Genomic DNA, 13,280 nt, shown 5'->3' on the forward strand with positions numbered 1-13,280 from the left:
ATTGATGATTGCACACGTCTCTCATGGATTGTTCTTCTTAAAAATAAAAATGAGGTTTTTTCAGCTTTTCGTGCCTTCTATACCTCTGCCCAAACACAATATAATGCCACCATTCGCATTCTTCGGTCTGATAATGGGGGGGAATATGTGAATCATGTCTTTCAGGAGTTCTTTAACACACATGGAATTGTTCATCAAACAACGTGTCCTTACACACCTGAGCAAAATGGGGTTTCTGAAAGAAAAAATCGTCATTTACTTGAAATGGCTCGGTGTATTCTCTTTAGTGCCCACATGCCTAAATACCTTTGGGGTGATGCTGTCATTACTTCCGCCCACCTTATTAATCGTCTTCCATCTCGTGTCCTTCAAGGGAAAGTTCCCTATGAGGTGCTTGCATCTCATGTCTCCTTACCCTCTTTTCATAATCTTCCTGCCCGTGTTTTCGGTTGTGTTGCTTTTGTTCATCTTCCACAACATCATCGTTCTAAGTTGGATGCCCGAGCAGTTAAATGTGTGTTTGTTGGGTACGGAGGACATCAGAAAGGATACCGGTGCTATCACCCCCCTACTCGGAAGTACTATGTCACTATGGATGTTACCTTTTTTGAGGATATGAGTTATTTTTCCTCTTCTGATACTACTCTTCAGGGGGAGAATTCATATTTTGAAGAGTTATATCATGGAAAGGGGGAGACAAGTGAGCCAGTCGATGTGGTAACAGGTCCCGTTGAGATTACCAAAGTATCAGCCACGCAAGCGCCACCAGAGGTTGTTACTCAATCATCAGCCACACAGGCGCCACCAGAGGTTGTCACTCAATCAATTGAGACACCAGAAGCTGACAACACAACTGCCCCTCATATCTCCCATATCACTGTTTATACCCCTGACCAATGCCCTCCTGGTACAGAAGATCACTCACCTGAGGTTAGTCATTCTATTAGGGATACTAGTAGACAATATGTTTTGCCAAATAGGTCTACTCGGGGACAACCAACAAAAAAATATGAGCCTACCCTTCAGACTAAAGCCAAGTATCCAGTGGCAAACTTTATATCTACCAAAAGATTATCTAAGTCATATGAGTCATTTGTGAATCAAATATCTACTGTATCAGTACCTAACAAAGTGCAGGATGCATTGGGAGATCCAAAATGGAGGAAAGCTATGGAGGAAGAGATGGAAGCATTACAAAAGAACAATACTTGGGAGCTTGTACCTCCACCATATGGCAAGAAAACCGTAGGATGTCGTTGGGTGTTTACAGTGAAACATAATCCAGATGGGTCAGTAAACCGGTATAAGGCACGCCTAGTAGCGAAGGGGTACACCCAGACATATGGCATAGACTATGATGAGACATTTGCACCTGTGGCAAAGATGAACACTATCCGGGTATTGATCTCTGTCGCTGCTAACTTGAACTGGCCACTTAGGCAGTTTGATGTCAAGAATGCATTCCTTCATGGAGAACTAATAGAGGAAGTATACATGGATCTTCCGCCTGGATATGTGGCCACCTCCCCAAGTAACTCCGTATGCAGATTGAGAAAGTCATTGTATGGTCTTAAACAGTCACCTCGTGCTTGGTTCGGAAGATTCTCACAATTCATGAGGAAACTTGGCTACAGACAAAGTAATTCAGACCACACGTTATTTCTCAAACATCAACAAGGGAAGGTAACAGCCCTAATTATATATGTTGATGATATGGTAGTTACTGGGAATGATACTGTTGAGGTGGATAGATTACAGAAACAGCTTGCCACAGAGTTTGAGATGAAAGACCTAGGTACACTCAAGTACTTCTTAGGCATTGAAGTAGCCCGGGGAAGCAAAGGTATCTATCTGTGTCAAAGGAAGTACATCCTTGATCTACTAACAGAGACAGGTATGTTGGACTGCACTCCCATTGATACTCCTATTGAGCAGAACCACCGGTTAGCAGAGTATCCAGATCAAGTCCCTACTGACAAACCGCGTTATCAGAGGCTAGTCGGGCGCCTGATTTATCTATCACATACCAGACCAGATGTTGCGTATGCAGTAAGTGTAGTAAGTCAGTTCATGCATAACCCCAGTGAGGACCACATGGATGCTGTTGTAAGGATCTTGAGGTACTTGAAGTCAGCCCCAGGGAGAGGAGTAATGTTTTCTAATCACAACAATATCGTTGATGTTTGTGGCTTCACAGATGCAGACTGGGCTGGAAACATTACAGATCGGAGGTCAACATCAGGGTATTTTACCTTTGTTGGAGGTAACCTTGTTACATGGAGGAGTAAGAAACAAAATGTGGTAGCTCGATCTAGTGCTGAAGCAGAATACAGAGGTATGGCTCAAGGAGTGTGCGAGTTGTTGTGGATTAGGAATTTGCTACAAGATTTGGGTGTTAAACCTAAGAATGCTATACAACTATACTGTGACAACAAGGCAGCTATTAATATTTCACAGAATCCTGTGCAACATGATCGTACAAAACATGTAGAGGTTGATCGTCACTTTATAAAAGAGAAGTTAGACGCTGAGATCATTTGCTTTCCGTTTGTTCCTACAGAAGAGCAACTTGCAGATATACTCACCAAAGGAGTGTCCAAGAATGTTTTTTATGACTCACTTTGCAAGTTGGGCATGGTTGATGTGTATGCGCCAACTTGAGGGGGAGTGTTAGTGGAATGTAGTAGGTGTGAGTAGTAGGTATAGTGGTGGAGATAGTGGAGTGAGTAGGTGAATGAATTAGCCTATATATAGGAAGCAATTTGTATATGAATCATCAATAAAAACTCAAGCAATTCAACTAAAAATATTCGAGCCTGTGATATATATAAGTTAATTTGCACTTTCCAGTCTGAAAAACTACGTACAGCAAAGTATGATTTAACAGTTAAATTAAAACTACAAAGGAGAATGAATTTTACTTCCCAATTAAATTGGATTCAAAGGCGCCAGCTAATGCATGCACGTAAGTAATTAAGAATTGAAGAGCTGGCCAGCCTGAACAACTAAGGACCAAATTAAATACAAGAACTAAAAAGGGAGCTAGAGGAAACAATTATCGGGGCTGGCCGGCTAGCTCAGTATATAGTTCATTATATTGCCAACTATGTGCATTCAACGTGCATGAAGCAATAGCCTATAGCGACAAAGCTGGAATTAACAGTTAATCGATCAGCATTCAGAGCAACTATAGTATATTTAATCAGATCAAATTAATTAAGAATCTTAATTTTATCCCCAAGGTGTTTTAAACGATCACTATTTCCTTCAGATTAATTATGACAGATGGGCAAAGCAGATCACATGTCGTGTGCCAAGGTAGTCCATTAGTGTGCTAAGCAGGTCATAATGAGGATATTATACTAGCTTAGACGCTTAGTCTAATACCACACTGCTTATCATGATTTATACACCAGATCTTCTTAAGAAGGTTCCTAACCTTGAACATGACGGATACATGTCTATAAATTACTACTTATTTCAGTGCAATCTCAAATTCGTGAAACAAATGAGGTTTGACTTGTTTGAGGGGGAAGTCCATCGTCGACTTGTCTATATATATGGTTCACGTACACGAGAAGAAAGAGTTTATAGACTACCATTTTCTTCTACTCAATTGAAAATCTAGTAATTTAATAAAAATGGGCAGCTTACTTTATTGCAAACATGATTATAGATCTAGCAATTTCATTACGATATACAAATGTACGCGTATAACTGACCGTCGTTGTCTCCGTACCGCTAGTTCGTGAGTTCATAAAAGAACTCAAAACGCGCGCTAACCAAGTGTCAACATAATAGATTCTTCCAGATCATTGTTATTCTCTCTAGCATTTTGTCATGTTCATGAGTTTTACATCTCACGATTAACGCTATCGAGCCCCAACCAAATGGCAACCAGGATAGATTCATTTTAGGGTCCCTTACAACTTGCTACATAGGCTGATCACCATCGCTTAGTTGCACATCGTAAATACCTTTTAATGGTGGCTTAGAGTGGGAATGTGGGATCGATCTGGTCGAATAATAGACAGAGGTCTGTCGATAACAGCTTAGCTATTAAACAGTAGCTGCTGAATAAGAGAGGATATACAGAGTGATTCGACTGGACAAGCAACAGTGACATCGCGCCAATAACCCATTAATTATTATGGCAACTTTGGTCACAAGTCGTAATAGTAGTGCACATGGTGTGTTACATTCCGAGTGCAATGCCAAAGAGATATGCATGCTTCTATTGGGCAACCGATAACGATATCAAAGAGCCAGGACTTTTAGACTTGGACTTGATGAAAGTTTGATAATGTATATGTATAATATACCCTAAGTATGATGTAATGTACGTGGAGAGGTTCGAGCTAGATTAGAGTTTAAATTCAGTGACTACCCTACTTGAAATTGTGCTTGTTGCAGGTTCTGATAAGGGTTTTTGCATAGTATATTTGTGAACACCTCAATTAAACAATATTGAAACTTATAGCCTTTTCAAAATACATATAACTGAAAATCTCTCGTGATTTATGTTAGTATCAAGACCTGACCTCTCAAAATTGAATTCGGGTGTGTGATGATTAGACGACATTATTGGAGTATTCACAACAAGACACTCCGTGAATATTACTTAAATGAAATGAGCTTAATTGAAATCACAACTAAAAATGCTTCATGTTGACAGAGGTGGGGAAGGGTCTCTCGATGTAGGAAAGCCAACCAAGTCGATAAAAGATTAGTTTTACCATCTAATTAACACGACTACTAAAATGCTATAAATCTGATCCCCAAAACATGAAACAAATGTACGACTTCAAGGAATTATAGGATTAGCATGCTACAATTTTTCTAAATCATTTTCAGCATTACATCAATTCGATGTAGGTACCCAAATTTTATTTTCCGGCCTTTTTACACATACATTATTCTTACATTTTTATGTATATTCCGATTTCGATTATAATTAAAACGCGTTCTAAATAACTTATTTCAAAATCCTGGATGCGCAATGTAACATCTTATATTTTTCTAATAGAAGCCATAAATCAATACAACATGTTAGAGTGTTTGTATTTGTACAACATATTCAGAATTATGAATCAAAAAAGTGTGGAGACATACCAAATTGCGGAAGAAAATAATGTTTTCTATCACAAAAAAAGTATATATAGTGTTCTTCACTAGTAGAAGCCACTGCTCTGCTTTCTCCCCCAAATTGGATCACCAGTTCTTAATTTTCATGAGATGAAAATCACCAAAGCAAGAAAACAAGGGAAAACTCAAATGCAGATCTAAATGGATCGAGTCATCAAAGCCGCGAGAGCCTCCGGTTCTCTCAACCTCTCTAATCGCTCTCTCAGGTAAACAACACTCAACCCGATCCCCCATTCTTCTTCTTCTTCTTCTTCTTCAACTTCCTCACTCTGTTCCCTAACACACGCCTCATCAGGCTCGTCCCCGATGAGGTCTACAAAAGCGTCAACGCCGTCGGCGAAGACGAGAAGTGGTGGGAGGTAAAGCTTCTTTGCTTTTTCTTGAATTTGAATTCCGAAATGTGATTTTGAAGTGGAAATTGAACGATCTGTTACTTGATTTCAGGCTGTGGAGCTACATAAGCTGATTCTAGCTCATAATGAGATTGAGGTACTCAAAGATGAGCTCAGGAATTTGCCTATGCTGACTGTGCTCAATGTCAGCCACAATAAGCTCTCCCAGCTCCCGCCCGCAATCGGAGAGTGAGTCCTGTTTAGAAATGCTGTTGTTGTTGCTTAGTGATATTCCGATGTGGTTGTGAATTTTGATGGAATGTTGTAATGTTTGGTAGGCTTGCAATGCTGAAGTCGCTAGATGTGTCGTTCAACTTGCTCGGGGAGCTGCCGGAGGAGATTGGGTCGGCAACTGCTCTTGTCAAGTATGTGGTTTGGTTTTGGTTATAGGAATGGAGCCGGCGAGGCTGACTAGATATATCTTTCTGTTTGTGACTGTGCATTGGCTTAACTCAGTACTCACTATGTCACTTCCATATGTCTTGAGGAAGATGTGTTACTTATCAATAGATTTCATTGTGTAATGATATATGCCGAGCTTCTACGGAATTTTGGGAACTACAACTAAACATGCAAAATGAAAGGAAACTAGAAATTCTGACCCAATTAACTAAAAGATGGGCAACTGTAGATCCTAATGGTGCTCGATAGTAAAGAAAGGGAATTAGTTCCATTTAAAATAGATATAGTGCTGCGTTTGCATTTATAAAAGTTGTCCGACTACCTTATCAGTAGGACATTACATTGTGGAGTTAGAACCTATATTTTTTGTACATCCATTAATTTTTTTGTGTGCATTTTTCTTTTCACCTGAGGTTACTTATTAAGTAATTTCTGCATAATCGCAGTTATAATTGATTTTGAGGACGGAACTTTTTCTACGAAATGAGTGTCATGTGATATAACTTCTGTTTCAGTTTTCACATCTGGACTCTAGATTTACATTGACACACGATCATATAAAGAATGAGTTATCTTCTACCTATTTTCCTGAATGTGGTACATTACTACTCCTAATAACGTAAGAGCTACTGTTCATTCTTCCAGATTTGATTGTTCAAATAATCAGCTGAAGGAACTCCCGAGCTCACTTGGAAGATGCTCAGATCTATCGGATTTCAAGGTACGACTATACTTGTGTCGGCTGTGGAAGTGTCTGTGTGGGCATGTCTGTGGTTGGTAAAACCGTAAAATATGGCACAGCAATGCTACCTAACCTTGTGATGCGTGCTCCCTAAATGTTTATGAATGCAAAATAAGCTTCTTTTATCTAAATTTATGACAAGTTAACTTAATATACGAACATCGTATCCAGTATTGATAGAGTATGAGTTATGGCACTGAAGACACTGTCATGTTTCATTCTTGCCTTGCTTTATCACCAATGTCACCCTTTACACAGGTGTCAAACAATGTTATCATCGGCTTGCCAGAAGATCTAGCAAACTGCTCAAAATTGATGAAATTGGACGTGGAGGTATGGGAAAGATTTGTACTTTCAGCACCTCAGTATTGTCATTACTGATCTTTTTTGTTCGTCTTTTTTCTTTGTCGATGCATGAAGTCCTTAGTGATTGATAATTTTCGGTGCCTCTAAGCAAATTTCATCATCTGCATGTGCCAGGGAAACAAGCTCACAAATCTATCTGAGAAGTTGATTGGGTCGTGGACCATGCTCACAGAACTCAATGCATGTAAAATGTCTGCAAAATTTGCTCATTAAGTGGTTCTATTTGCACATCTTTAATTTGTTATTGGAATATGCAGCAAAAAATCTGCTGAGTGGAATACCAGACAATATTGGAAACCTTTCTCGTCTGATTCGGCTTGATCTTCACCAGAACAGTGAGTCAATTTGAAATGGGATCCATTAAATATCCTTTTCTTACTATCCTGCAAGCCAATCTGTTCATTTTTCATGAAATTGTCTGTGTCTTTTATGAGTTCTGCAGAAATTTCAGCAATCCCTGTTTCAATAGCAGGCTGTTCTTCCCTTGCGGAGGTCCACATGGGGTACCAACTTTTACATGGTCCTTTTATTTATTTTTAACTTTTTATTTTGAGCATATTACTTCTATAGCTAGAATTTGCATCTTTAAGATTTATCTTCAAATTTCAGGAATAATGCACTCTCTACATTACCATCAGAGATTGGGGCACTTTCTTCCCTTGGAACTCTAGATCTGCAATCAAACCAGGTAGCTAGAATTTTTTTTTATTTTTTTTCTATAATTACTGTGAATGTATATGGGAAGATCAACTAAATTATAATGTATTTTGGCCTGAGGTATGGTTATTAATATTTTTATTTTAATTTACTGGATCATAAGAGTATAAATATATATTTCTTGCATCTCAAGATAATGTGGTATGTTTATCAAGTTAAGTTTATCAATCTATTTGGAATTATTCATTGTATTATGTCAGACTATAGTAACAATCCCCTTGAGTGCCATAATTGGCATTTGCAGTCCCCCTTCACTCAGCTTAGGAGGTTTGAACCCAACTGGTCCATGGAGAGCTACTTTGATCATCTAAAACCTTGGGGTAAAACTATAGAACTCTTTCTTGAAAACCGTTTGGAGGACAAAGATGACCATGAATTTAAGCTATACAATTAAAAGACCACCCACACAATGTGGACATAACGTCATCATACAAGAAACAACTTGAGGGAAGGTATGGATAGTCCTAGATTTGTCAGAAAATGAAGACAACTTAAGATCCTTATTAAGCAGAGATTTAATATTCAATAATTTCCAAGAAGACAATTGCTAGCTCAGAAGATTAAGTAGTGGGGTTTTATTTGGGTTCTTTTACGTTCTAAACACTAAATGAGTTGTAGAAGTTCGACATCATCTTTTGTATTCAAGTCTATGCTGACTGATTCATTTGCATGCAGTTGAAGGAGTATCCAGTGGATGCATGTAATTTGCGTCTTTCATTATTGAATCTTTCAAACAATTCATTGTCTGGATTGCCCCCTGAATTAGGTAAGAATAGCTTGTTGTAGGTCCCATTGATTATATCTGGTATACTGGTATATGATACCTCAGCAGAAATATTAAAATGTTGCATAGCTTGTATTGCTCTAAACCTGCATAGCTGGTATATGATCTATTTCTGTAAGACCACAATGACCATCTTTTGCAGCACCAAAATGTTCTACATCAAGATATTAGCTTAAGAATCTGAAGTTTCAACTTGATGCTGCCGCTTGTCGCAGTTTTCCAAAAATTCTAGGGCGCCGTAAAAAATATTGGGGCTTACTCCTTGTCTGCAAAGAAATGTTTGGATTCTAAAGTGGCACAAGTTGTTTCTTTACTGAAGTAGAATGTGGCACAATTTAGTGTAAACTGGTTTCAACTAAATCGCGAATGGATTTGGTGGGAGTGGCGAGAGTTTAAAATGATAATTACCCTGATTGATTATACCCGGTTGAACAATGCTCTTATTTATATCTTAAATCGGTTAAATATTATTCTTTGCTTAGGCAAGATGACTACCCTGCGAAGACTTTTACTTACCGGAAACCCTATACGAACTCTTCGAAGGTGAGAGACTATTCGATTATCCTTTTCCCCTTTGATTTGCTAATTCTCTTGATTAAGTACTTATCCAGCCAAAATTTTCCGTTGCCAGCACATTGGTGTCAGGACCAACTCCTACTTTATTAAAGTATCTGCGGAGTAGGCTTTCTCAGAGTGAAGGTACAACCATTTGCCTACGTATGCAGTAGCATATTTTTTTATGCCTGCTCAACATGCTATTGTTTACTGTTCCACACTCCTAACCAAAAGTGAATAACTGAAGCTGTTTAGGGAAGATGGTTTGAATATGCATGCAAGATAACTGTTTTTCTTTGTCCATTGACAATGTAAAAGTTGCAAAAAAATTCTTCAATTGAATTCTGCACAAACTACAGTCTCAATTAATTATGCAAAGTTCTTATATTAATAGATGCTGAAGCTATAACTACAACAAAAGAAGATGTGATTGCCATGGCAGCTCGATTGTCTGTTGCTTCAAAGGTACTGCTCTTAAACTTATCTAAAATGGATAAGCTTTACAGAATGATGATTTTATAGCTTCTCATGTTTTTCAACTTGGGATGGGCGTACCTGTAAAATAGTTTTTCTATGCCTACCTGTAAAGTAGTTGTATTTCTATGCCTCACATACGGTTATGTCTCCGGTGGTTCTATAAACTCCTGTTCATAACATTGGTTATGTAGTATTGAGCATTCACTTTCTATTGTAATCTTTAATTTCAGTACTAGATGTTTATGCTTAAAGATGGTCTTTCTTTCAGGAACTTTCTATGGAAGGGCTGAGTTTGAGTTCTGTCCCATCAGAAGTATGGGAATCAAGTGAGGTCATAAGAGTCAATCTAACTAGGAATTCCATTGAAGAGCTCCCAGTCGAACTTTCTTCATGTATCCACCTCCAGGCAAATCCCTTGTGTGCATATATCTATGTTCTTAATAGTTGTGAGGAAAGAATGATAAATTAAGTTCTGTTTGTGTGAACCCGGCCTTACCAATTCATGTATTATCTCGAGAAAGAGATGAACATATAGGCTATCTCGAAAACTCTATTGAACGATAAATAGGTTATAGTTTCATTTATATAATTTACCACTTTTAGAGTACAACAAAGGGGGTTTTAGTAGGGATCTGACGGAATTTTCTAGTCAATTACATACTAATAGCATTAGGCTCACATTGTTAATATTCTATAATCAATTATGCAATATGGAGTGTTTGTTGCTTAGTGCTACAAAGTTTGATTATGTAGGTCGCTTCAAATTAACCATAGTCGTAGTCAGACGTAAAAAAAATTATACCAAAATGCTTCTGATTAAATCCCTCCATTGATTAGTATTTTATTCTCCCTCTGAAGTACTTTGTTAATGAAGTAGTCAATCGTAGACAGATCTTATTGGTTTATGAATCTTTGATCAGTGGGAGGAAAGTTGAAGTGTGCTGTGGCTGGAGAGGTTATTAGGGATTGCATATTGTTGAGTACTTAAGTTGGTTGGGTCCCCCTATTCATTTCTATACATATTTTCAATTTGCAGACACTAATCTTGTCTAGAAACAAGATCAAAGAGTGGCCAGGTGCAATTTTAAGCTCGCTTCCTAATCTTTTGTGTTTGAAGCTGGACAATAATCCACTAAGACAGGTAAAACGTGCAACTGGTGCAATCCTCTATTCTTTCATGTTAAATTGACCCTGATAAGAGAGAAACAAACAAGTCCTCAATATGACTTCTCATGTATTCCAAGAACTTAATTTGTCAAGGACGAGGGTAACAAATTACATGTAGCTAAGAAATTTACTTATTGACTTGTAGATACCATCAGATGGATTTCAAGCAACTCCGATGCTTCAGATTCTGGATCTAAGTGGTAATGCAGCTTCATTAAAAGAACACCCTGTATTTTCTAGCTTACCCCATCTGCAAGAGCTTTATCTGAGGTTAGTGAACTTGTAACACCCTCATGTCAAGATTGTGTGTGAATGATCTGCTCCGGCATCCAAAATGGGTTTTAAATTCTGTCTGCTTCTTGCATTTGCATGTATTTTCCACTGTTTTTCATTAGGCTAAGCGACATCTATTTCACTTGATAGACGAATGCAGCTGCACGAAGTCCCATCAGATATCTTGAGTTTGCAGCAACTGCGGATCCTAGACCTCGGCCAAAATTCCTTGCAATCAGTTCCAGTGGTAATATGTTTCTCGATTAAGAAAGAAATACGCATTACCTTTGTTGCTTTATACTTAAAAGACTTGTAAGGAGACGCGACTTTATGATATAGAATAGGGGTCATCTTCTTATACCGAGGAATAGAAGTTATCTATTGTGTGCAAACTCATGTCTTAATCTATTCAGTTTTGAGTTGAAAGAAATGCTGTTAGATTGAGGCTGGCTTCCTCATTATAGGATATGAATGTACAGATATTTTGTCTCTATACAAATGCTTTTCTAAATGCCCTCATTATATCTGGCATAACTCATGCTTTTATAAACTTGTGGAAGATGGGCACTTCACAGTTGCAAATGCTCATTGTAGGTTATATCGGGAATGTTCTTGCCTTATGTACTTCCCATTTATTCATGTGCTAAGTCGCTTGCTATTCACATTTTATGTCTTAATATTGGCACGCAGGCATTCAAGAATTTTACTTCACTCACTGAGCTAGGCCTATCTGACAACAACATTTCAATGCTTCCTCCAGAATTGGTTAGTATACAAAAACCTCTCCCTGTTGTGTTGATCTCATATGTTGAGACTTCAATCGACTACAAAATGCAGCAGATTCATTCTACACCGTAAAAAAGAGATATAATAATTAGGCTAATAGTTATAAACTTATGATTTCACTCCTGTTCCATTATGTTTCCAAACTTGCTGAAATTTTTCTTATGAATGCATTCCCCATATATTTTCTTCTATACTAAAATTCTTCATTCAAAATACCACATTATATAAATGGTCCATGAGTAAGTATATGTCAGACTTGTGTACTAGCTCTAGTAATAACATTTGTGCATACTTAAAATTGTTACTGTATGTTTCATTAAAAAAGAAGTTATTACTGTATTCTGAACACATGAATTTTCTTTTATCAGGGTATACTTGAACCCAGCTTACAGGTCTTAAGACTAGATGGAAATCCATTGAGAAGGTATGGTACACTTTCAACTATTCCTCCTGTTCACCCTAATATTTCTGGTGTTAATGATACCAAACTTTTCTGTAATAGAAAAATGATGTCAATAAATATCGAGTGTTATAACCGATTCACTGCCAATCGCCTCGATTGTCTGGGCAATGTGATCAAGCATGTATGGCAATCATCGTGTATTTGTTAATCAACTGATAGAAGCCTAAGAGGCTTGCCTCTGGTAGCAGTTAGAACCCTAAGCTCCTTATGACCACTCCTTTCAAATATGTGATTCTTACAGTATTAGGATGAGTCATATTGATACAACAGTGAGCAACAGATGCAAGAATGATGTAACATTCACCATAAGAACACACCCTACAGACTTTCACGATAACAGTCCGTTTAATTGATAACTTACTGTTCTGGTTTCAAGACTAATTGTTCTAATGCATCATGATCCTTATCATTTTCTTTGGATACAACAGCATCCGGCGGACGGTGTTAGATAGAGGAACCAAAGCTGTTCTGCAATATCTCAAGGACAAAATTGTGGAATGATTTCTGCCTACCTCCCCCTCATCCAGACGGGCCATGAATCTCGATTTCACAAAGCGCTTATTCGATGCTTGTTTCTTTGTCTCAGTCTTATACTCTTATGTATGACAGCTTGTACCTTTTGAGTTTCCGATTTATAACTTTTTCATTTTTGTAAAAACTATATTGTATGTTATGCTCTTACTGTTGTAATTGAAGCCTGAATTTCACACATGTATACTCATGATAACAGACTCAGAAATGAAACTGGTTTATGTGCCAGAGTTTTCCCATTACAAACTTTGTAATGCCATTTAGCCTGAAACCGGCTTTTTACTACTTTAGTGAGCTCTCAGGTCAATCACCTTAAGAATCCAGCCGTCCAGGCCGTTGAGAAAAATAATACTCTGAAGAGCTGAAGGTAAAAAAATTAAAAAAGAAAATTCACTAATTCCAGAAGTTTCTGATCTTGTAACTACTCATTTTTGAATTCAAGGGGGAAAAATGACTGTAGAAGGACAAAAGAATAATTTT

The 13,280-nt window shown here is 37.8% G+C and overlaps 1 protein-coding gene across 1 annotated transcript; it reads left to right on the forward strand.

The window, feature by feature from the left end:
* Positions 1–5,206: 5,206 nt before the first annotated feature.
* On the forward strand, positions 5,207–13,077 carry LOC126785770 (plant intracellular Ras-group-related LRR protein 6). Its single transcript, XM_050511410.1, has 21 exons — positions 5,207–5,351; positions 5,441–5,504; positions 5,590–5,726; positions 5,816–5,902; positions 6,585–6,660; positions 6,940–7,014; positions 7,162–7,231; positions 7,305–7,382; positions 7,490–7,550; positions 7,657–7,735; positions 8,440–8,530; positions 9,031–9,091; positions 9,180–9,247; positions 9,498–9,568; positions 9,849–9,986; positions 10,617–10,721; positions 10,893–11,017; positions 11,171–11,267; positions 11,711–11,785; positions 12,175–12,230; positions 12,698–13,077. The coding sequence occupies exons 1-21, from the start codon at positions 5,287–5,289 to the stop codon at positions 12,768–12,770; spliced, it is 1,752 nt and encodes a 583-aa protein (XP_050367367.1). The 5' UTR covers positions 5,207–5,286; the 3' UTR covers positions 12,771–13,077.
* The last annotated feature ends 203 nt before the right edge of the window (positions 13,078–13,280 follow it).

Source organism: Argentina anserina, chromosome 3 (genome assembly GCF_933775445.1).
Source record: "Argentina anserina chromosome 3, drPotAnse1.1, whole genome shotgun sequence".
Classification (NCBI taxonomy): domain Eukaryota; kingdom Viridiplantae; phylum Streptophyta; class Magnoliopsida; order Rosales; family Rosaceae; genus Argentina; species Argentina anserina.